This window comes from Labrus mixtus, chromosome 7 (genome assembly GCF_963584025.1).
Source record: "Labrus mixtus chromosome 7, fLabMix1.1, whole genome shotgun sequence".
In the NCBI taxonomy this organism is placed as follows: domain Eukaryota; kingdom Metazoa; phylum Chordata; class Actinopteri; order Labriformes; family Labridae; genus Labrus; species Labrus mixtus.
Genome location: NC_083618.1, coordinates 21,194,779 through 21,217,601, shown reverse-complemented (window position 1 = coordinate 21,217,601; position 22,823 = coordinate 21,194,779). Strand labels below are relative to the sequence as shown.

Here is a 22,823-nt window from a genome sequence, read left to right as displayed (position 1 = left end):
GATGAGCGTGTGCTGAGTCAAAGTCATTGATCCAGCATCAAGCAGTAGATCTGATCTCTACAGGGTCAATACTTTCCCAGATTCTCACAGAGCTCTGTGAGTGTCTCCCCATCACCCCCCCAGTCCTCCACCTGTTCCCCTGAGACCTAACCATTGTCCCACAGGCATTAACAGCATTCACCCTGCTGCATCCTCTATTGTCCCTATATGCTCTCTGATTGGATGAGACTGTGAGAAAGTCCATGCAGACCCAAACCCACACATTCATATGGAGATGTGGGACTATAAATAGGAGGGATGAAGCCAGCAGAGATCAGATTCTCTCTACAGAGACCTCTACAGCACAGACATCCAGACATGGCACCTTCAATCACTTCAGCAATGACCAACTCTCAGGAACATCTGACTCTGACACACAAGGTAAATTCAAGATCCAAGAAAACTGAACCTTTCATTTGAAGATGTCTTTTTACACTAAAATGCTTCTCAGAATAAGTTGACTAATGATTTTGTTTTTTCTTTCTGCAGCTCAGAAAGCCTCAGGTGGAGAAGTTACGCAGAGAGCGAATCAACAGCAGCATTGAGCAGCTCAAGTCTCTCCTGGGTCCAGAGTTCCTCAAACAAGAGCCAGACTCCAAGCTGGAGAAAGCAGACATCCTGGAGATGACAGTTTGTGTCCTCAGACGACTGCAGCAGCAGAATCACCAGCAGAGAAGACTGCTGAACCACTTCAACAAGCTGCAGCCTTCCTCTGATAAGAACCTGAGAGAGGCTGACTTCTCTCCTCTGAGCTCCACAGTCCAAACCAGCAACACCAAAGAGAAGGGTCCAGTCAACAGCGCCCCCTGGAGGCCGTGGTAGACACCTACATACTGGAGTTACTACCAGACAAACTGAGACGACCACATTGGTCAAAGAATACTGGACTGAAATCTATGAGATTTTATGAAAATGTTTTTCTTCAATTCTTGTCATGCATGTTGCATGATCCAAATCTAATTGCTTCAGCAATTGTTTTATATCACTGTACTTTATGTATAGCTGGTATATGATCCGGTTACATTTGTAATCCTTTAATATTATTGATCATACTGATCAAAAACATTGACCTGTCCTATTGAAGACATATTGTCATCAAGGATCTTCATTTGATATTTTATAACTGATCTGTTATAAGATCTCATTTCTTATCCTTTCTTGTAAAGGTTTTCTTAACATCACATTTTTCTTGTGATACTTTTATTACTTCCTGCATGTGATACATGTCTATATGTTTGACTGCACATCATGTGCAGCAACAATGTGGAGGTATTTATTACCTCTTGATAATTGTTATTGATTTTGAATTTACTTGTTCATTTCTTGAACATTACTTTGGATCACTTCATGTGATTATTGATTAATGATCTATTTTAAGATCAATATGTTTATCCTTTTATTATAAAAGGTTTGTTTGATGTATTCTCACAGTTTCCAGTGGGAATTTACTTCTGTCATATATTTTCAGACTTTTCTATTATTAAGAAAAATAAGATGTGTTGTAATGTCTGTTTTTTTTACTTAAAGTTCTAATGTTTTGATACTTTGTGAGAAAATTCACATGCTTCAGTGAGGACTGTGTCCTCAAATATTATGTATGGTTTGTCTTTTATAAAGACGGTTGTTCCTTTACTCTCTTTGAGTACAGTGTGTCTTGTAGAAATCTACAAGTTGTTGTTGTGATGTATCATCACCTCTAGAGGGAGCATCAAGATCTTTATGTGGCTCCTTATGTCTTCTTAAATAAACAAACAAACAAACTGTAATTTTTTGGTGTAAAGTCATTTTGTGTTTTCTCTTAACCTTCAAACCTTCAACTCTCCTTTTGATATTCAATTCATTGATTTAAGTGTGATTCATGAATTGATTGAGAAAATTAAGATTTTTATAAGCACATACACTTATTGATTTTTCCTAACATACCTCATTAGAACCAAGCGTTAACCTCAAGTGTTGAAAAATGAAGCCGTCGCAAAATTGTAAAATCCTGCAGTTCGTCGAGTGTCCGCTTGAGGATAATGCAGGAACACTGGAAGTCACATACACAGCAAGAAAATGCAGTTTTTACAGCATAAATGAACATGTTTATACAACCTGGTAGAAAAAATGAAATAGGTCAGATTTGTTATTGTCATCACTGGCACACACTATAGGGGGATGATTTTTTTTCTAAACAGCTCCGTTTTTATTTTGAAAATGTAGCTGACATGATTGACAGGTTCGTCAAGAGGTTTAAAACCCACCTCAGCTCCAGCTCTCAGCCTGTCGTTAGGTTGACTGAAAGTTAGGCTGAGACAGGTTTTCCAACATGGCGGCTGCTGCTGATGAGCCTCCAGAGTCCTCTGCAGGAACAGACGTCTGACGTCATAGGCTTCTTCATTAAAATTTACAGTCTATGATTAGAACATAAACCATGGATTAAATGCATAGTTTCTGTTCTGCATTTCAATATTATGTAAATAATGTTTCAACTACAGATATATAACAAGCTTTTTACTTTGTTTTATCAATTCAGTTTAGTCCTCAAAACAAATGGGGGTTAACATGTACCTTGCAAAGATATTTACGTCACCAATATTTTGGTGAAGCTGTCAGCTTAAGTTTGATGTTAACAATCTTCCTCTTTTAAGAGGAGAGACTAATGAGATGCATCATAAGGCACACTTCTATTGTTCCTGCAGTGAAAGCAGTGAAAGGACAGAGTGTGGGAAAGCAGAGGAACCTCACTCACAGAGTCCTGTGGGACAATAGATCCAGACCTTTGACCTGAAGAGAGACAGATTAAAAGGGAGATCAGCTTTCATATTTAGAACTTGCTTCAGATTGTTCATTTTGTTCCCATGATTCAAATCACCTCAAACATCTTTTTAGAGTACTGTCTTTTCTACTGAAAGCAAATCTTCAGCACATATACTGAAAACGTCTCTTTCAGGTACATTATGTTAAAGGAGCAATAGGCAAGACATACTGAATTTAATGATAAAATGGCCTTACTATATGATCAGACATTAAGGAAACATGCTATGCTAAACAACAATGCAGCAGCCAGTATGTCCTCCTTCTAAGTTTAGATTCTGGTCCTGAATGGTTTGTTGTTGTTTTGACCAGAGAAGTAAGCTGTTTAAAGGAACCCCCACATGGCCGTTTTGGACGCCCCTTGGTTTGCCAGGCAAACGGAAATCCAACAGGTGTTGCAGCGATGGAAGCGGGCAAGAGAACTGGTTCAGATAAAACTGATTCTACCCGACCTCAAAAGACTCTGCATGTTTCTAACAAGCTCCACAACCAGAAATGTGGTAAAACTAGGTTAATGTGCAATACGTGAATTTAAAAAAAAGATCTTAACAGAAATCCTTTTGCCCGCCATGTTGATGATGACTATGACGTCAGGTCAGCAAGCCAGGCACAAAATTCTTTCACGGAATTTATGAGTTCTTGTTCCGACGAAAGCAAAAATTCACTGGCATTTTCCAACTCGGAAACAGATTTTTCCAACACTTTTTCATAGGCACACATCCCCGACTGACTGAAAATGGCTCTGTGACCCACTTTTGGGTCCAGACCCACCAGTTGAGAACCAAGGATCTAGACTTCTGGCCTGCTAGTTGGAGTGGGAAAAAGAACTGACACTAAACTAACACTAGACTGCTGAATTACTGAAGTATCAACGAAAAGCACAGACTTCAGAAATTTGATCAGAGAAGTAACTCTTTATAATTTAAACATATTAGGCTCCTGGCTAATTAGCTACATTCATTATTCAACAACAAGGACAGCGACAGTTTGACAGAGGACACTTGTGCGCCATTGTAAAAAAAACAAAAAAAACAAGGTAATATAGCTTAATTATGTTACTCAGAAGTAGGCATGCAATATAGCTAGCTATTTGTTAAAAATGATAATAAGAAAGATTTAATTTACAGTTACTCACCATAGAAACTCAGAGGGATAACGAGCAAAAATAAATGGTCTCAAAAGGTTTTTCATCGTCATGGCTACTGTAAACGTGATGGGCGGTTAGTGACGGTTGGTTCATCTTTGTTCGGGGAAGACGCAAACGAACTTCTTTGCTGCTTATATTAATGTTAATGTGCAAGCAAACGTTATTAGATATAGGTCTACTTACTTTACTTTGAATCCTTGAAACACCATGGGCGTACTTACATGGAGCAGCAGGTCGAAGTTTTTTCCAGGTTGGGTTTCCAGACAGACTGACCTTGACGGATGTTAGCGGGCAGCCGTTAACTTTCGCCGTTTTCCATTTGGTGGCGCCGTTTCTTCATTTTTTATGCTTACTAGTATCCACAAGTGTTGCCCTCGTAGGCTACATAAAATGTGCAAAACAAGTCATAAGACTGTGGAAAACTGTCTTCTAAATTAATTATTGTCCATAATTAGCTATTTCATTTCCGGTGTTTTGGGAGATTTTGCACTTCGATTATGACCCAAGTGGACAAAACCAGGTAACAAAATTTCCGCCCTGATATTTACACTTTTAACCCAGAACAGTAAATACAGGAATTTTTAAACTCCTTTCTACGATTTAAATATTCCAAAATTTGCATGAATTATTCCAGATTTTTCCATTTATATCTGATATTGAGATACGAAAACACAGGATAAGCTAAAATTAGATAAGATAAGATAATAGTTTATTGATCCCTGAAGGGGAAATTCAAGTGTTCCTGCAATAAAAAGACAATAAAATAGCGTGTAATTGAGTACCAATAAAAAAATAAATAAATTAAAATAAATAAATTGTAGGCCTATTTACAATTTTGACTAAATAGGCTATAAAATAACTACACCCTTCCATTAATGGCAAAACAAAAACACTATACAATACTTTCTCACATGTTGCGCAATAAGTGGCTAGTTAGAGTTACGGGTTATGAGATAAAGTGACACGGTAGCCTGTGATTACTAGCAGCAGAGTAATGCAAATAGCAGTGTGCATAAGAAGTTAGTTAAACATAAATATTAAAACATACAAGTGCCACTAAAATTGCTCTGTAAAGGGTGTCACTCTGTCCCTAAACACTGCATGTGTATTGGATCCTAATCAATTTGTAAAGCTGAAGAGCAGACTTGAGCTCGAGAGACTCCCATCCCACCAGCACCCGAGTAATCCTCTTGAGGGAATTGGCACACTTCAGGAAACAGATGCCTCCTCTAAAAACCTCCCGTCCTAATGTGTGCAGAGCTGATTTTTTTAAATCAAGATGATTTTTTTGTAATTTAACATATTAATTAATGACGGGGGAATTGCTAATAATGATTGAAAAACTTGAAATCTGAAATGGAAATCATTTTTTAAAGAGTTTATAGTGAAATTCTTTGACAAGAATTCAAATTTAGCAGACTGTCAGAGACAGCCAATGGCGTGCTTTCCCTCCAGATGGTTGGTGATGTCAGGCTCTGTTTCTATAACAACACTCAGCCAGCATCTGCCACAGAAGTCCCTTTGTGGATCAATGACCACACCATACAGGGAGTCAGTGTGGGAAAGTGTGCTGGACTTGTTACTCACAGACTTTAAGGCACGTGTCAAATGGCTCTGTTAGGCTACATCTGGACCTCAGCATGATAATTGCCTTTGGTTTTTTGGGGGGGTTTGTGCATGCCTCTAAGACATTTAGAAAGTCTGATATAAGTCTAAAGAAATCTTGTTATTCTGAAGAAGAATGATTAACGGAAATAATGTTGATAATTAAACTAATAGGACCTAAATTACTGTTTAAAATAAAGATGTAACCTGCTTAAATTATGTTTTGGCTCAAATAAACAGCTTAACAACAAGAACAAGTATTCATCAAAGTTTTATATTTTCCTCTTGTAATGCATAAATTCCATTGGTTATACTATTTATCATAATGGCATTAGGGTATATTTACAAGATTGCTTTACTTAATATTGTTGGTATAGATACAATCATATAAAATCAGCAACAACAACTGTTCAGTCATTATTTATTTAAATAACATCAAATTTATATATTACTTTCAGCCCCAGGTTCCACACCTGTGCAGGTTGATGAGCGTGTGCTCAGTCAAAGTAATTGATCCCAGCATCAGGCAGCAGATCTGATCTCTTCAGGGTCAATACTTTCCCATGCGAGTGTCTCTCCCAAGTCCCCCCACCTGTTCCCCTGAGATCTAATCATTGTCCCCCAGGCCATGAGAGCATTCAGCGTGTTGCCGCCCTACATGCCTTATTGTCTCAACAAGCTCTCTGATTGGCTGAGACTGTGAGAAACTCCAGTCAGGCCTAAACCCACACATTCATATGGAGGTGTGGCACTATAAATAGGAGGGATGAAGCCAGCAGAGATCAGATTCTCTCTACAGAGACCTCTACAGCACAGACATCCAGACATGGCACCTTCAATCACTACAGCAATGACCAACTCTCAGGAACATCTGACTCTGACACACAAGGTAAATTCAAGCTCTAAGAAAACTGAACCTTTCATTTGAAGATGTCTTCTTACACTAACATGCTTCTCAGAATAAGTTGACTAATGATTTTTGTTTTTCTTTCTGCAGCTCAGAAAGCCTCAGGTGGAGAAGTTACGCAGAGAGCGAATCAACAGCAGCATTGAGCAGCTCAAGTCTCTCCTGGGTCCAGAGTTCCTCAAACAAGAGCCAGACTCCAAGCTGGAGAAAGCAGACATCCTGGAGATGACAGTTTGTGTCCTCAGACGACTGCAGCAGCAGAATCACCAGCAGAGAAGACTGCTGAACCACTTCAACAAGCTGCAGCCTTCCTCTGATAAGAACCTGAGAGTCCAGACCAGCATCAGCAAAGAGGAGAGTCCAGCCAACAGCGCCCCCTGGAGGCCGTGGTAGACACCAAGACTGAAGTTTCTACCAGACAAACTGAGACGACCACATTGGTCAAAGAACACTGGACTGAAATCTTATGAACTTATTCTTCTGTGTGTACAGAAGGCCTTTTGTTTTCATGCTCAGTGATGAATTTCCTCAGGGAATTACTGTAACATTGTCTTTCAAGTTTAGAAAGAGACTCCCTTCTCATGCATGTTGCATGATTTAAACCTGATTGCATCTGCAATCATTGTCATAGCTCAGTGTTCTTGCTGACATTGAATAATGAACCTTAATCTCTGTGATTAGACAAAAGTGATCTTTTGTAAGATCAGAATGTTTAACCTTCTTAACGTCACAGTTTCATGTGATTCTTTAAGAATTCACCACGTCATGTTTTTAATGATGGTGATTATTTTTAGTAGTAACAATCATGTTGGTCAGAAGTTATTTGTCCTTTATTAGGTCAGCTTGTAATGTCATTCCTCACCTTTATGTGAGGTTTTATAAATGATCTGTTCTAGGATCAGTGTAGGCTTTTATTCCTAAAAGGTGTCTTAATATCCCTCTGTCACTAAGTGGCTGTCATATGTCTTATATGAGTATTCAGGTATTCATCAGTTTTGAACCTGCTGTGATCAGAACATTCAGATCTGTTTAAAGATCAGATTTTAATGTCTTGCTTTTTTTTAATTTAAAGCGAATCCTGTTTATTTTTTGAAAATGATGATTTACCCGTCTGTGAATCCTTCTCATTATTGTCTCGTCTTTTAAAAAGACTTTTCCTTTGTGATGTAGACGTGATCTCCAGGATGTTGTTGTGATGTTTGGTCACATCTACTCACAGATTCTCGTGGCTCTTTGAATAAACAAAGATTGTCTAAATCAAATCTTTCTCTCGTGTCGTTTTCTTGTTCTCCCTTTTAATAATCTGTGCAGACAGACACTTGGTCACTCCAGAGAAAACAACTGCATGTCACTCTGTTACATGTTAACTAAAACAGACAGTCCTAACAATGTTTATTGAGTTACTTAAACAAGATACACTCTCAAGTAAGATATACTTAGCTTAATAAAGTCATTGTCATTCCCATTACCTATCACAATGACTATAAGCTAATCTTGTCAATAAAAGTCAACCAACCAGAATCAATCCAATGCTAATTAAGTTTGATCCTTGTATTGTATGTTTCAACACCAAGCACAGAGAGTGAGCGGTCGACACAAGAGTCAACAACATCAAGACTGACTTCAGTTTCTAACAAACATTTACTAACACAGACTCACTTGAGTTTTAAACACAATCTAACTGCCTTAATAAAGCACACAGATTCATATCTGCTTTAAAGAAATCATTCAATCCGACAGAAGACTCCAGCGGCAGTAGCTCAGTCCGTAGGGACTTGGGTCGGGAACTGGAGGGTTGTTGGTAGCTGGAGAGGTGCCAGGGCACTTCCCGAGCACTGCCGAGGTGCCCTAGAGCAAGGCACTGAACCCCCAACAGTCTGGTGTGCTCCCTGTGTAGCAGCCTCACTCTGACATCTCTCCACTAAAGCATGTCCACAGGTCCTGTTTGTGCATGTGTGTAAATCAGGCGCGTGTGTGTCAGAAGCATGTCTCTAAATAACAGAGTGTAAACCAGAATTTCCCTTTAGGGATGAATAAAGTAAAAGTGTTTGGAGGTAAGCCCTCAGTAGCTGAATACCTCAGCTGCACATGGGATTTATTTTTATTTGCTTTTTTCTTTGTCTGACTTTTCTTTCAACTATGTGCGAATCAACCAAATGTATAATGAGAAGTAAAATACCTGCAAAGATTTGAGCTGTTTCAGTGTATCTTTTATTCATAATTTGGTCTTTGGCTTTACATCTCGCACAACAAGGCAACTTCAGTGTTCTTACATAATACTCTAAAGAAATGGTTCTCAACTGGTTTAGTCTCAGGACCCACCACAAACTCTTTTTTGCAACCCAAAGTTCTGCAATTTTTCAACCAATCAGATTAATTTAATCTCAGAAGGTACAAAACATGTGACAGAACACATAAATGGAGCAAAACAAACATGTTTAAAAAGCGATTCTTTGACTTTTTGACACCTTCACGACCCACTGAAAACGGCTCCATGCCCCACTTTTCGGTCCCGGCCCACCAGTTGAGAAGACATGCTCTATGCACTTGATGATCAGTTTGTTTGTTGCGTGTATGTGGTTAGAGTGCAAGTGTGTGTGTGTGTGTGTGTTTGTTATGTGTTACGCTCTAAAGGCTGGTTTCAGGATCCTCACATAAAAGAAAGACAGACAAAGGTCATGACTTTTATGTTCAGCATCATAATCATAATAATCCTCCAGAATCATAGTCAGTTTTTGTGATGTGATAACTGATAATGCATGTTTTTCTCTTGATTTCATCCTTTAATATTCACTTTAAAAGAGGAGATAATGTTTTGTTTCCGTGTCTGTGATAAAAATCTTTCTGTTTTTGTTCATTATTCTCTTTAAACCCACTGAGAGAAGCTAATGCCAGCTAACGTGCATTCAGGTTAAGGTGGTTTTATCTCCTGTCCATCTGTCTGTGGGTCTATCTGCAGGCTGTGGAGGGGCTCAGGTTCCCCGCCCCCCCGCTCCCCTGCCCCTCCTCCTTCTGGGCTCTCACAGCTCAGCACAGGGCCGGACGTGCCCCGGTCACACGCCCTCCTCTCTGTGTGTGGAGCTGGGAGCCGCAGAGGCACACGGCTTCCCACACTTCTGTATGCAGGCCGCTCAGCTGCGTGCACAATAGAAGTGTGTCTGCTCGCACAAAGCCTCCGGACTGTTCTCAGGCTGCAGGACGCCGCACAGACAGGCCATCTGGTTCAGCTGCTGAGACACACAGGCAGAAAATATCAAAACTTTAACAAACTCTGTCAGTGTTTGGGTCATAAGTATCGAGCAAAAGTTGAATATAAGTTTCATTATTTTCTTATTCATGGAGTATAACACTCTAAATGTTTATTCTTTATTTAAAGTTTTGTTTAAAAAAAATAAAGATTTGCACAGTCTAAACATCTAGTGGCAATATTTCCTTTAAAATAATGGTCCAGGTCTTTTTTTTATATATCAACAGGACTTATTTGTACATGTCTTTAATATATGAATTCGTATTTTTTGATGCCATCGAGATTTTGTTTTCTTTTTTTCTTTCCTTAAAGACGTGCAGCCTGAAGAGCGATAAGATGACACATTGATCTGAAATAAACAGAAACACCAGGTTAAATTTAGCAAATATAATGAAAATTACAACAATAAAAACAATAAGATGTGAGAAATCAGTGAGTTAAATTGATCAGTTAGACAAGACAAACACAGAAAGTAAAAAAAAAACCTCAGTCAAGGATAAAGAAGGATGTTTTACACTTACCTAAACAACTTCGCAAAGTTAATAAATGCAAAATGTCAAAATAGTTCAAGTTAAACAGCAGATTTAAAAGAAAATGTGACACACAATGGTAAAGCTTGGACTCAGGCTTTGATATCACTCCATATTTTAAAAGCCTTATTGAAAAGTTAAGTCTTTGATTTAATTAAAATAATAATTTTGATTTGTAAACATAGGGCGCTCTCATAAACCTTTTTTATTTTGTTCACAGGAGAAACATTAAAAATAAAAATAAAACCTCAGTGATCTGTCTAAAACTCTGCAGCAATGTCTTTGGTTTTACTTGAAAAAGTTGAACGTTGATATAAGGTTTTATTTGGATCTCACACTCTCCAATATCAAGTGTCATTAAAGAGTCAAATTTTGGTGGGAAAATGTTCCCGTGTCCACCTCAGGAAGAGCGTTTTCCCACTGACCTCAGGGATGTATGGCACACAGATAAAGCATCCCACCTGTTCTCTGTGACAGGCATTAAATTCTCCCCATTGTCCCGGGATCTGAGCCTCCTGATTGGCTGAAGAGCCGGGAGAGAGCGCCCGATGAGGAGCATAAAAGCAGGTCAGAGAAGCAGAAGTCAGCACACACGTCCTCTGAACTTCCACAGGCAGCCAGCTGAACCTCAAAGCAGAAAACTCAAAACTCCAAACTGGAAATGTCTCTGTACGCAGACCTCGCTCTTCAGGACAGCGTGAAGGAGCAGCTCTTCAGGTGAGGATCAAACCACATTATGAACATGTCTCCTTTGTCAATATCTGATGCTCCTCTTTTTTTCCGAATTGAAGAACATGTTGCTAAGCGTCCTGCCCTTTTTTGTTTGTTTTCAGGTGTAAACTCAGCATGCTGGAGAAGAAATGCAGCACGGCTCTGGAGAAGCTGAAGGCTCTGATCGGAGAACACCTGCAGAACGGGATCCAGGTGACAGACCTCCTGGAGAAAACAAAGTCCCTGTGCACCCTGAGGAAAGCTCTGCTGACACACAACGGATACTCCAAATACTCCAGGGACATTTTACGTCTGTTTCCCGATGCAGAGGAAGACCTGGCTCCACTCTGCTGTTGAGGGTGAAGAAAAATGGACTTCCCTAAACTGCATTGAAAAAGTGCAGTTTGGAACTACAGATTTTGGTGGCACCAGCTGCTGACGCTGGTTTGTCTGCAGAAAATCTGATCATTGCTAAAAGATGCTTTTTCTGCATCGAGAGAGATCTACAGATCGACCTCAAACTGAGCACGAAGAAGCGACTATGAAGATATCACTGACTAGAAAGAGAAGTCTCACTTTTTAAAACATGTTCTGCTGCTATACTTGTGAGATGTTTTTTTATTTTTGTTTGAATGAAACCACAACAGATAAACGTGGTCCGTTCACTTTGCAGGAATTGGATCCTAATGTTAAAATATTTAGGACCAAAATGTTGTAAACTTTTATGGCTTAAGTGCAGAAAGAACTCTGCTTAAAAAATGTTCAGCCAAACAGAGATTGAAGATGATGAAGCTGTATTTGCTATGAGTACAGTTTGCATGTTTACTGCCTTGTTTCAAGGTCTAATTTATCAAACCCTTAAAAACAAACCTTTCTTCTGAAAAGGGATTTTTGTATCGTTTCGTGTATGCCATGTATGCATATTTTGATTTATTCATCATGTTTTGATTTTTATTCATCCAAAGTGGATTGAAATTTGTTTTTTGGAGTTTTTTTGGATTTCAAGGAAAATAAATATTTGAGATATTACGAGTGTTGTCATGTGGTCTTACTCGGAGCAGGTTTGAAGGTTCGTCATTGAAGCTCTAAAAAAAAAAAGATGAAGATTTCACTTTCATTCTGTTCAGAAAATTTAATTTAAGGGAGCTTATGTTTATTGTAGTTCAACAATGAAAACAACATCATGTTATGCTCCTCAGTGGTGATTTTAGAGTCTGGTGGGGTCCTGGGCAAAAATCATTTGGGGGGGGGGGGGGGCTTTCCAACCAGCGTTCATCACCATCGTGTCTGCCAGTGTCCCAACGCTCACTCCTCTTCCTCTCTTTTTCATGTTTCTGTTTTCTCTACTATAGACGGATCATTTCTCTTCATTTGTTGACCTTCATTGAGAAACTTTAGTTTTCACAGCAATAATGCAACACTTAGCAGGGCAATGAGAGTGAGTGCTGTCATATGGGGCCCCCTTAGGGAGGTTTCCTACTGTCATTGCAAAATTAGCACATTTTGATTCCACTGCTTTGTTTTAAGTTTGTGAGTCCCTACTGGTCTAGGGGCCCCAAGTAGTTGCCTGCCATGCCTGTCGACAAGCAGCACCTCTGATGCTCCTTTACAGTCGCTTTCTTAACAGCTACCACTAAATGTTTCCAAGCAGGGAACAAATCAAAGGAAGAAAATGAATGTAATGGAAAACAATTTAACAAATTCATTAAAGGGGCCGTATGTAACTTTCAAAATTACCGCGTTTGTAGCGATACCGCATGGCCGTTAGGCAAACTGCACCGGTAACCTGTTGCTCGATCTCCCTCGCATACTCATCATACGTGCTCGTACGTAACAAACGAGCATCATCATCGGCCGCGAAACACTGGATATTTACCGGCATAATGTTTACAGAGGAGGTAAGTGGTCATACACATGTGAAAGTCTGTGAAGGAGTCTGTGTGTCTGTATTCATTCTCCATCCTACAAACGTCAGTCTCTGCAGGCACCGGCTGAGAGCGGGAGTGTGTGATGAGTTTGTCCTGTTGATCTCTGTAAGCGGAGCGGAGAGGAGGACGTCGAGAACGTGCATAAAATGTCACTTCCTGGAGCTTTCGCAGAAAATACGACCCGGGGAAATGTCTTATACAGGCAACACAGATAGACAGTGAACATCTACTTTTTCACATCAGTTAACCGTTCGCTTATTAATGGGCGATAAAAAACGATTTATACATGTAAAAGGTTACATATAGCCCCTTTAATATATCCTTTACTTTCTCTGGATCTCTGACAGGGTTAAGAAGAAGACGCGTGACAATTAAAAACAGGACTCATTACAGTACTGTTTTGAACCGATTATCATGATGAAGAACAAAAAATATTAAAATAGAATTGGCAATTGGTACAATGAGTTCTTCAGCCCAGCATGCCCCCTCCTCAGACCTACTTTTAAAAAAAAACGTTTTTAAGATGATTCAGAGGGGGGAAATCAGTCTCAAAGCTTTGCATCAACAAGAGAGACTGACATGTCAGCTTTCCACACATACCATCTAATAATCAAATGAAGCAGCATCTTATCTGACAATAACAGAGTTCATCCCAACAGTTTCTTATCGATAAAGACATGAGGAGTCCATTTTGAAGGGCCATTAAAAGCAGAAGACTAAATTACTGCACATTATGTTTGTCTTGTTGTGACACCTCATTCAGCATTGATTCTAGACAAGATGAGAAATAACCTGTTAGCAACAACCTGATAGGTTGAACCTGCAGCTTACGCCGTCCTATTCTCCTTCATACACTTCAAGCATCTTTTAGAGTTGTAGAGAGTTGTGTGAAAAAGGCTGAAACCCTTTTATAACACTGAACAAATGAGGAGTGGTACATTTTTACGAAATGCAACATCCAGAAACATACTGTTTGAAGGTTAAAGGTGCACTATGGAGTCTTGGTAGAGAAATGTGAAAGTTGGAGACATGTACAGTTTCTGTGGTATATGTTCATAACTCTAAACACGAACTGTCCTCAGAGGAGAATTTAGTCCCTGTAAAACTGTTTGAAGATAAAATGCTATAGGAGAAGTTATGGTGGAGGTCTGCAACAGTGAATTGTTTCACTTTCCCAACTTTCAAATTTCACTACCAAACCTCCATAGTGCTCATTTAAAGTCTGCAGCTTTATGATGACCTGAAAGGTTATTCAAAAAAAAGACAAGAGAAGTCAATTTTAGATGTTGTTTTTTGTGATTGTTTAATTTCGCATCACTTGGCTTGAAGAGATACATTCACGACGACACGTTTTCCAAACAGAAGCCTTCACAGAAGGAGCAGTGCTCTCACTCACAGAGTGATGAAGCAGCACATTTGTCTTTATGAATATTTTCACGCTCTGAATACCTCTGCTTAAAATACAGAGATGTCTAAAGACATGTCAGAGGTTCAGTTCAATAAACACAGCATGTGAACATCACATATAAATCTTAAACATGTTTAACATGACCAACCGAGTCTCCGAAATGGAGACAAAGTACTAACATCACTGTCAGCATCACCAACATTTAGGCTCTTTTTCCCATTGGGAAGAAGAATGATTACTTCACAGAGTAACATCTAATACAGAATAAATCACAACTTCTGAAATAAAAGAGAGAAAGAATTATTTTGTCTCCAAATATCACAAAAAAAACCCACAGAATCAGCCTTTACGAAAGGCACAAAGAGTGAAAAGTTGCATAACATATGCAAAAACTCTTCAATACAGCACGACGAACAAGTTCAAAAGTCCAACATCTTCATTCAAATTGTGTCTACCACGGCCTCCAGGGGGCGCTGTTAGCAGGACTCTTCTCTTTGCTGATGCTGGTCTGGACTGTGGAGCTCAGAGGAGAGAAGTCAGCCTCTCTCAGGTTCTTATCAGAGGAAGGCTGCAGCTTGTTGAAGTGGTTCAGCAGTCTTCTCTGGGACTTCATGTTCACTTGCTGTCTGGACAGAAAGTGTGTCGTCTCTTGGACACACCTGGAGAATCCCTGGTTGACAGCTGCTGAGTTCACAATCTGATGCTGCTGCAGTCGTCTGAGGACACAAACTGTCATCTCCAGGATGTCTGCTTTCTCCAGCTTGGAGTCTGGCTCTTGTTTGAGGAACTCTGGACCCAGGAGAGACTTGAGCTGCTCAATGCTGCTGTTGATTCGCTCTCTGCGTAACTTCTCCACCTGAGGCTTTCTGAGCTGCAGAAAGAAAAACAAAAATCATTAGTCAACTTATTCTTGGAAGCAAGTTAGTGTAAAAAGACATCTTCAAATGAAAAGGTTCAGTTTTCTTGGATCTTGAATTTACCTTGTGTGTCAGAGTCAGATGTTCCTGAGAGTTGGTCATTGCTGAAGTGATTGAAGGTGCCATGTCTGGATGTCTGTGCTGTAGAGGTCTCTGTAGAGAGAATCTGATCTCTGCTGGCTTCATCCCTCCTATTTATAGTCCCACATCTCCATATGAATGTGTGGGTTTAGGTCTGGGAGAAGTTTCTCACAGTCTCGGCCAATCAGAGATCTCGTTGGGACAATAGAGGATGCGGCAGGGTGAATGCTGTTAATGCCTGGGGGACAATGGTTAGGTCTCAGGGGAACAGGTGGGGGATCGGGGGGGGGGAGACAGTCACAGAGCTCTGTGTGAATCTGGGAAAGTGTTGACCCTGTAGAGAGAGCAGATCTGCTGCTGGGATCAATGACTTTGACTGAGCACACGCTCATCAACCTGCACACACGTTGGGAAATAAACATCAAAATAAATTACATGATCATTTTGTGAAAACCAAATATGCATACATTTCTGCTTTATATAATGTTCTCTCTAGACGAGGTGGTTTCTAGTTTTTAAAGCCTCAACATCAGAAAATAACATGACCACATTTCCAGCATTGGATTGATACCAACAGTCTCGATCAAGTTTTTCTTTGCTTTATTCACTTTGTGGATATTTGTGTGATTGTCCATGAAATGTGCTCACAAATCGTAAGAATAAATATGTGTATACTTCATCCGTCTTTTTCTATATATTCATCTTTATTTTGACTTTTGCTTCTGAAATTGTTCCATACTTTTACTTTTCATACTTTCATTGTTACTCCTGTTTTTCTCATACATCTATTCTCATGTAATTTGCATATTTGGAATAAAGATATCAATAAATGAATGAATGAATGAGTACAGCTACATGTGTGAATGGCATCTATAGACGTTTTCTCATGTTTTTTTGCGTGCAAAAGATTAAAATAATGATTTTCATGTGGTAAAAATGGTTTTAAACTTTCAACAAATCATGTAAGGCATTGAACATTTTCCCTAAATTATTGGATAAATGTAATACATCAGGAGGATTTCATATTTTGACCCAAAATAATTCATTCAGTTTTATATAAACCATTCCAGGTATGTTCATACGGGGCCATTTTGTAATGTTGTAAATATATAAACCAAAAAAAAATATATATATAGGCTATATTTATGTTTGTGTGAAGGCACCAAACAGAGAGGCATCTCTGATTCTAATAAACATGTCATGCATTGTCTCAGATTTTACAGTGAGCTGATTTTTAACATTTCTTGCAAAGTTAGACTCCTCTGTCTACAATGCATCATAAAGTATATAAATGAAGATGAAGATGAAGATTTTCCTTTGATTGCAGCTTCTATAACAAAGCTTTCACTTCAGTGCTAAGTCTTCTTCACCATCAGCATCTCCTCGTCAATTCAGGAGCAGTCTCCTTTTTATCCTCCCTGTCATAATAAACAGCGAGGAATGCAGGGGATCTGAATATAAAGGAGGGGGTGACAATGAAGAAAAGAGAGCCTCTGAATGTTCATTAATCCTAAACATGTCTGCATTCCTCATAGACGTTTAAAAAAAAGAAAAGATCCTGGTGATGACGAGCCTTGATGACAGGAATGTCCATTCACAGGCAGCGAGAGAGCGAGCTAGTAAACTGACTCCATAATTAATGTGATGTCTAGCAGACACACTTCTTTTGTTTCCTGCGGGCCGTGAATGGAGAGAGTGTGGGAAAGCAGAGAAAACTCACTCACACTCACTCAGACAGATACAGACAGAGAGAGAGAGGGAGAGAGAGAGACAGAGACAGAGAGAGAGACAGACACACAGAGAGAGAGGATGGAGACAAAAGACGTCTGACAGAGAGGAATTCTTCACTGCTTTTCTCACTGACCCTAACAATAGCCTTCCTATATTTAGATCTTTTTATTTTGGGTTTATATATTTATATAACATCAAGAATCAGCCCTGTATGAACCTGCCTGCATTGTTTTATATGAAACTCAGTCAATTATTTTGGGTCGAAATATAAAATAGAGCAAATTAAATTCCTCCTTTTTTTGGTCAATAAGAGAGTCTGGTAAATAAACAAACTATTAATGACAAGAAGGTTTAAAGTAGAAGAAGAATTGTTGCTGCTTAATCTGCATTCACAAAGAGTACTTAAATCTGATCACACCTGCATTACAGTATTTCTAAGCCGTCTATGTGATATAATTATACAGATTATTAATGTATGTTTTCACTATAATAAGACTGAATTATTTTGATTTAAAGAATCATGGCCATGCATTTTTATTAAAACTGTGTTTCTGAATTAAGGCAGAGTGATTACAACTCTACTGATACTGGCAAAATAATAGTTGTAGTTTATTTTGGTCAGCATTGATCGTTTCTCCCCACTAAAAAACACACATTAATAATCTATTGAATTCATAGAGCGCCTTTTAAAGGACTCAAGGAGGCTCTACACAAAGGAGGGACAGGACAAAGAACAAAACATTCAAATGAACTGAGACAGGAAGCAAAGGATGGCAGAAGTTATATGACAAATACAAATAAATATATTGCGAGATCAAACCGACTGAGAAGGTGCAGCATGAAGCTTCGTCTTTTTCTGGAACACCTTCTGTTAGGGCCACGAGTGTTAAAACAAAATCAAACAGAATGAAATATCAGAAGCTTCAAAGTAAAAGAAAAATTCCAATCATGACGTGCAAAACATGAAAAGATCAAAACAAGGAGACACCACCATCAGTCCCAATCTTTAAAAAAAAAAAGTGCACACTGTCATATATTACATTCATATTTGATCACCTCTTTATTTTGAAACATTTTTAAAGATTTTTTAAACTTTATCAAACTATTCCACAGGTTCACCCTGGTTTTGAAGATACACATTCCTGCGTTAAGTTTGTCCTCGTGCTTTCTGTAGGGGAGAGAAGTGAAGTGTGTGAGTTTAAAGCTCGATGTAAATACGACATTTGCACCTTAATACGTTCAATAAAGTGTCTGTTAATGACTCAAAACATTTGTGTTTATTTCTCCGTCCCTCTCCTCCTAATTGAAGAGTGTCTGAACAACAAAGTGCCCCCCCCCTCCCTGGGGCAGCGCCGGGAGCTGCTCCGTTGGGATGAATTAGCATTTAACAAGGCACATGTCTATTGTTGAGTGAATGGACGGAGTGTGGGAAAGCAGCGAGCGGCAGAGTCACAGTTCAGGCTGATTAACATCCTCAGAGCCTGCAGCACCTGAGGGATCTCTGAGGGGGAGCTGGCACACTTCACGCAAACTTGTTATTCTCCTCTATCTCCTTTCACTGTCGGCCTCGGCCTCTGTCTGATGTGGTCCCCGAGTCTGTAGCTCCCGCCAACTTCATTTTCCCACTCTCTTCCCAGATCATTCTTTTAGTCTGAGTCTTTTTTTATTTATTCTTTAGATTGGATGCCAGACTGTCTCAGGAAAGTTGCCCTTACAGCAAATCTTTTTGTTTGTGTTTCATGTTTTGGCACACACACCTTTGTCTTCATTCAGTGAACAAGAGCCCAACATATTCCATTTCATAGGCCTACATCATTTTTTAATAAAACAGCACACACTGAAAACAGTCAGACACACAGAAAGTGACACACACACACACACACACACACACACACACACACACACACATCACCGATCACACAACCAGTGTGTCATCTCAGTATTTCATCAGTATGTGCATCCATCCGCTGTATAACATCCATAAAATAAATAAGTCAGCACAGCTTCCCTTTCTCCCCCATAGGTCTATAAATCCTCCATCACTTGTTGCCACGGAAACCATCTGTCAGTCAGTGAATTGTGCATTAGTCTAATTTTCGAAGTTATTTTCTCCATTATGTAAATTACTTTGACAACTAATTCCTAAGTCTCATCGGTTTTTTTGTTTTTTTTTTGGGGGGGGGAGGATGAGGAGTCGAGATGTTTGAATTCTATACATTCTCAAATTCCTGTACCAAACTTCAAACATAAACCCCGCCTCTTCTTTAGGTCCTTAAAGTTGACCCTCTCTGACCACGTCCAGATGGTCAGCCCTCCCCCCCGTCCGACTGTGTCACAGGGCTCATGGTGACCAGTGAGGCGTTCGCGCTGCCTTTGTTGTATCGATCACAGCTCAGAGGACGCAGGGTGGGAAACCCTGACCAGCACTTTACTCACTGGGACAACTTGTCACCACACACAAAACACATCTGGTTCTTTTTTTTTGAACACATCATTCACCTTTTTTAAGCCAATATTCAGTTTTTTGGGATCGTTATAACAACCAGTATTTATGACTTTCCCTTTTTTGTCAATCAGCAAAATATCCGTTAAGATAAACAGAGTCCTCTTCACCTTTTGAATCCCCTTAAAATGCTCTGATTAATCATTTTCATGAGCAGCTCAGTTTTCTTTATTATCATCAAATGTCCTTGTTTGACAGCCAGACCTGCAGGACACATCTGCAACATCTGGAGCCTTTCATCTAATAGATTATTATGACTGTCTACCAAAACCTAATTACGCTCGTGCATTTATAACAATTATGATTAGTTGCATGAGTAGTATGATTATGTTTCCCAAAAGACTTGAGATACCTGATGATGATGCAAGCCTTGAGAAAACATTGTTGAAGATAATCTCCCTGTCAGTCTCCAAAGTGTGCGCAGGTTGATGAGCGTGTGCTCAGTCAAAGTCATTGATCCTGGCATCATCTCTCTCTACAGGGTCAACACTTTCCCAGAGCTCTGTGAGTGTGTCTCCATCACCCCCCCAAGTCCTCCACCTGTTCCCCTGAGATCTAATCATTGTCCCTCAGGCATTAACAGCATTCAGCATGTTGCCGCTCCACATGCCTTATTGTCTCAACAAGCTCTCTGATTGGCTGAGACTGTGGGAAAGTCCAGTCAGACCTAAACCCACACATTCATATGGAGATGTGGGACTATAAATAGGAGGGATGAAGCCAGCAGAGATCAGATTCTCTCTACAGAGACCTCTACAGCACAGACATCCAGACATGGCACCTTCAATCACTACAGCAATGACCAACTCTCAGGAACATCTGACTCTGACACACAAGGTAAATTCAAGATCCAAGAAAACTGAACCTTTCATTTGAAGATGTCTTTTTACACTAACATGCTTCTCAGAATAAGTTGACTAATGATTTTTGTTTTTCTTTCTGCAGCTCAGAAAGCCTCAGGTGGAGAAGTTACGCAGAGAGCGAATCAACAGCAGCATTGAGCAGCTCAAGTCTCTCCTGGGTCCAGAGTTCCTCAAACAAGAGCCAGACTCCAAGCTGGAGAAAGCAGACATCCTGGAGATGACAGTTTGTGTCCTCAGACGACTGCAGCAGCATCAGATTGTGAACTCAGCAGCTGTCAACCAGGGATTCTCCAGGTGTGTCCAAGAGACGACACACTTTCTGTCCAGACAGCAAGTGAACATGAAGTCCCAGAGAAGACTGCTGAACCACTTCAACAAGCTGCAGCCTTCCTCTGATAAGAACCTGAGAGAGGCTGACTTCTCTCCTCTGAGCTCCACAGTCCAGACCAGCAACACCAAAGAGAAGAGTCCAGTCAACAGCGCCCCCTGGAGGCCGTGGTAGACACCAACAGACTGGAGTTACTACCAGACAAACTGAGACGACCTCATTGGTCAAAGAATACTGGACTGAAAATCAATGTACTTGTTCTTCTGTTTGTTCAGAAGGCTGTTCTGTTCTGTTTTTAATTTCTTGAGGAAATGACAGAAGCTGTTTTCTTTCAATTTAAGAAAGAGAAAATCTTGTCATGCATGTTGTATGATCCAAATCTGATTGCATCTGTGATCTTTATTACAGACTTTTCTGTCTGAAAAATATTATTTGTCGTAAAATAGCACAACATTGTATTTTGTGAATACCTGATATCATCTCATTGATTTATATAATCAAAGTATTTGACCAATACTGGCCAGTTTTATGACACCTGTTTTTGAGATTCAGCGACAGGTTTCGGCAAAGCACAGCTACTTTTTGGTAGCAGTTTCTTTTTTTTTACTTTGTAAAAGACATCAGACCCATGTTGGGTTCTTCACATTCTTCAATCAACATGTTTTGTTGTGTCAACAATTGTTTATCTGAATGTTATTTTCTCTCAGTTTTAGAGAGTCTGTTCACTTTGTTTAGGTTATTCTAAACAATATCCTGTGTTTTATAAAGAAACTAAATTTGTTCACTCGGCTCTATTTGAGCAAATTGTCTTGGAATACAAGGTTGTACTTGTGATGTATCATCACCGTTAGTGCCTCTATGTTTGGCACACTGAATAATGTGAATAAAAAAACATCAACTGCATCTTCAGCTGTGTCCTATTGTTCTTTAAGAAGAGAGAAAGTAGATGTGAAATGTCACAGCCCGGCTCTTAGACTGTTTCAAAGACAGGAGACACTCGAGTATACTACTTAACAAGGCAATTTATTAATCAGGAAAATAATTAAAACTTGCAAAAACTCAGTCAGTTGTGTAAGGTGTGGGAGTGTGGAAATGCTGTATGGGTGTTGTGTTGTGTCCAAAGGCAAAGATGTGAGGTCATAAAAGTCTCTCTGAAGGTCTCCACAAAAATGACTGCTGCTCTGGTTGGGCATGGGGCACACCAGGCCCAGATGTGTCTCATCTCCTGCTCAGATCAGAAACAGAGACAGAAAGAAAACAGCAGTAAATGAATCACAGCAGACGGGCCGTCACAGAAACAACTGTGTCTGAATTCAGTGACAATACAGGGATAAATCATGAACAGCACCTGCTGTGATTGTCTTATTAGTCATCTGTCTGTAAGCTCCTAAATCCTTTTAAAAGAAACACATTTATTTTGTGGCTGAGCGCTGCCCTCTACTGGTTATACTGTGCAAGAGCAGTTGAACGCCCCAAAACTCACAGGACTCCTGTACCAATGAAAGAATTAATATTTGAATGAATGCATATTTTCTTTTCTTTATTATGTCCCGGGATGTCATTAAGCCAACATCACAACATGAACCATCCCCCAAATAATAACAATCCAAGAGGTAAGATACAACCAATACTAACACAGTTAGTATTGGTTGTATCTTATCCCCCCCAAACAGTTTACATATAATCCAGTTCATAAACCAACACATCACTTAAAAAAAAAAAAATCACAATAAAGAGGAATCAATAAGTAATTAGTTATTTTTCTTGTCCTTCCCCATCCTTTAAAGAGATATTCAGAAAAAAGCAAAAAACATTATTAAAGCGATGTTCCATTAGAACTGTATCACTTTTTGTAGTGGTGATTTGTCTGTCGAAAATCTAAATAAAACTTATATCAAAAATGATCTAAAGGCCACTGATGCACCGTGGGGATGTGGTGTACGCAGGCAAATGAAATCCATTGCCCATGCACAAAATCTTTGTTTCTGATGGTTTATTTCTTCAGAGCAAGCAAGCAAAAGAACAAAGTAAACCATGGCTCCTGCTAGCCTCTCTTGCGCTGGTAAAAAAAAAACAGCAACC

At 39.5% G+C, this 22,823-nt stretch overlaps 6 protein-coding genes across 6 annotated transcripts in view; 3 read left to right on the top strand and 3 right to left on the bottom strand.

Annotated features, from left to right (window-relative positions):
* Window positions 1–22,823, bottom strand: part of atrip (ATR interacting protein) — a 486,763-nt gene that overhangs the window by 79,002 nt on the left and 384,938 nt on the right. The gene's annotated exons all lie outside the window — the stretch shown is intronic.
* LOC132976955 (CMP-N-acetylneuraminate-beta-galactosamide-alpha-2,3-sialyltransferase 2-like) overlaps window positions 1–22,823 on the bottom strand; it is a 259,673-nt gene that overhangs the window by 177,809 nt on the left and 59,041 nt on the right. The window lies entirely within an intron of this gene.
* Window positions 298–1,480, top strand: LOC132977341 (transcription factor HES-5-like). The gene is made up of 2 exons (XM_061041867.1): window positions 298–420; window positions 529–1,480. Exons 1-2 carry the CDS (start codon window positions 298–300, stop codon window positions 859–861), a joined length of 456 nt encoding a protein of 151 aa, XP_060897850.1. The 3' UTR covers window positions 862–1,480.
* Window positions 6,354–7,750, top strand: LOC132977339 (enhancer of split mbeta protein-like). The gene is made up of 2 exons (XM_061041866.1): window positions 6,354–6,476; window positions 6,585–7,750. Exons 1-2 carry the CDS (start codon window positions 6,354–6,356, stop codon window positions 6,885–6,887), a joined length of 426 nt encoding a protein of 141 aa, XP_060897849.1. The 3' UTR covers window positions 6,888–7,750.
* On the bottom strand, window positions 14,188–15,421 carry LOC132977338 (transcription factor HES-5-like). The gene is made up of 2 exons (XM_061041865.1): window positions 15,299–15,421; window positions 14,188–15,189 (listed from the first exon to the last, which is right to left on the bottom strand). Exons 1-2 carry the CDS (start codon window positions 15,419–15,421, stop codon window positions 14,770–14,772), a joined length of 543 nt encoding a protein of 180 aa, XP_060897848.1. The 3' UTR covers window positions 14,188–14,769.
* LOC132976921 (transcription factor HES-5-like) lies at window positions 20,250–21,644 on the top strand. Its single transcript, XM_061041196.1, has 2 exons — window positions 20,250–20,387; window positions 20,496–21,644. Exons 1-2 carry the CDS (start codon window positions 20,265–20,267, stop codon window positions 20,913–20,915), a joined length of 543 nt encoding a protein of 180 aa, XP_060897179.1. The 5' UTR covers window positions 20,250–20,264; the 3' UTR covers window positions 20,916–21,644.

Bases quoted from the DNA above. Each gene is read 5' to 3' on its own strand.
- LOC132977341 (XM_061041867.1), top strand. From the start codon at position 298: ATGAAGCCAGCAGAGATCAGATTCTCTCTACAGAGACCTCTACAGCAC. The intron at 421-528 runs GTAAATTCAAGA...TTCTTTCTGCAG, and splicing joins ATCTGACTCTGACACACAAG to CTCAGAAAGCCTCAGGTGGA.
- LOC132977338 (XM_061041865.1), bottom strand. From the start codon at position 15,421: ATGAAGCCAGCAGAGATCAGATTCTCTCTACAGAGACCTCTACAGCAC. The intron at 15,190-15,298 runs GTAAATTCAAGA...TTCTTTCTGCAG, and splicing joins ATCTGACTCTGACACACAAG to CTCAGAAAGCCTCAGGTGGA.
- LOC132977339 (XM_061041866.1), top strand. From the start codon at position 6,354: ATGAAGCCAGCAGAGATCAGATTCTCTCTACAGAGACCTCTACAGCAC. The intron at 6,477-6,584 runs GTAAATTCAAGC...TTCTTTCTGCAG, and splicing joins ATCTGACTCTGACACACAAG to CTCAGAAAGCCTCAGGTGGA.
- LOC132976921 (XM_061041196.1), top strand. From the start codon at position 20,265: ATGAAGCCAGCAGAGATCAGATTCTCTCTACAGAGACCTCTACAGCAC. The intron at 20,388-20,495 runs GTAAATTCAAGA...TTCTTTCTGCAG, and splicing joins ATCTGACTCTGACACACAAG to CTCAGAAAGCCTCAGGTGGA.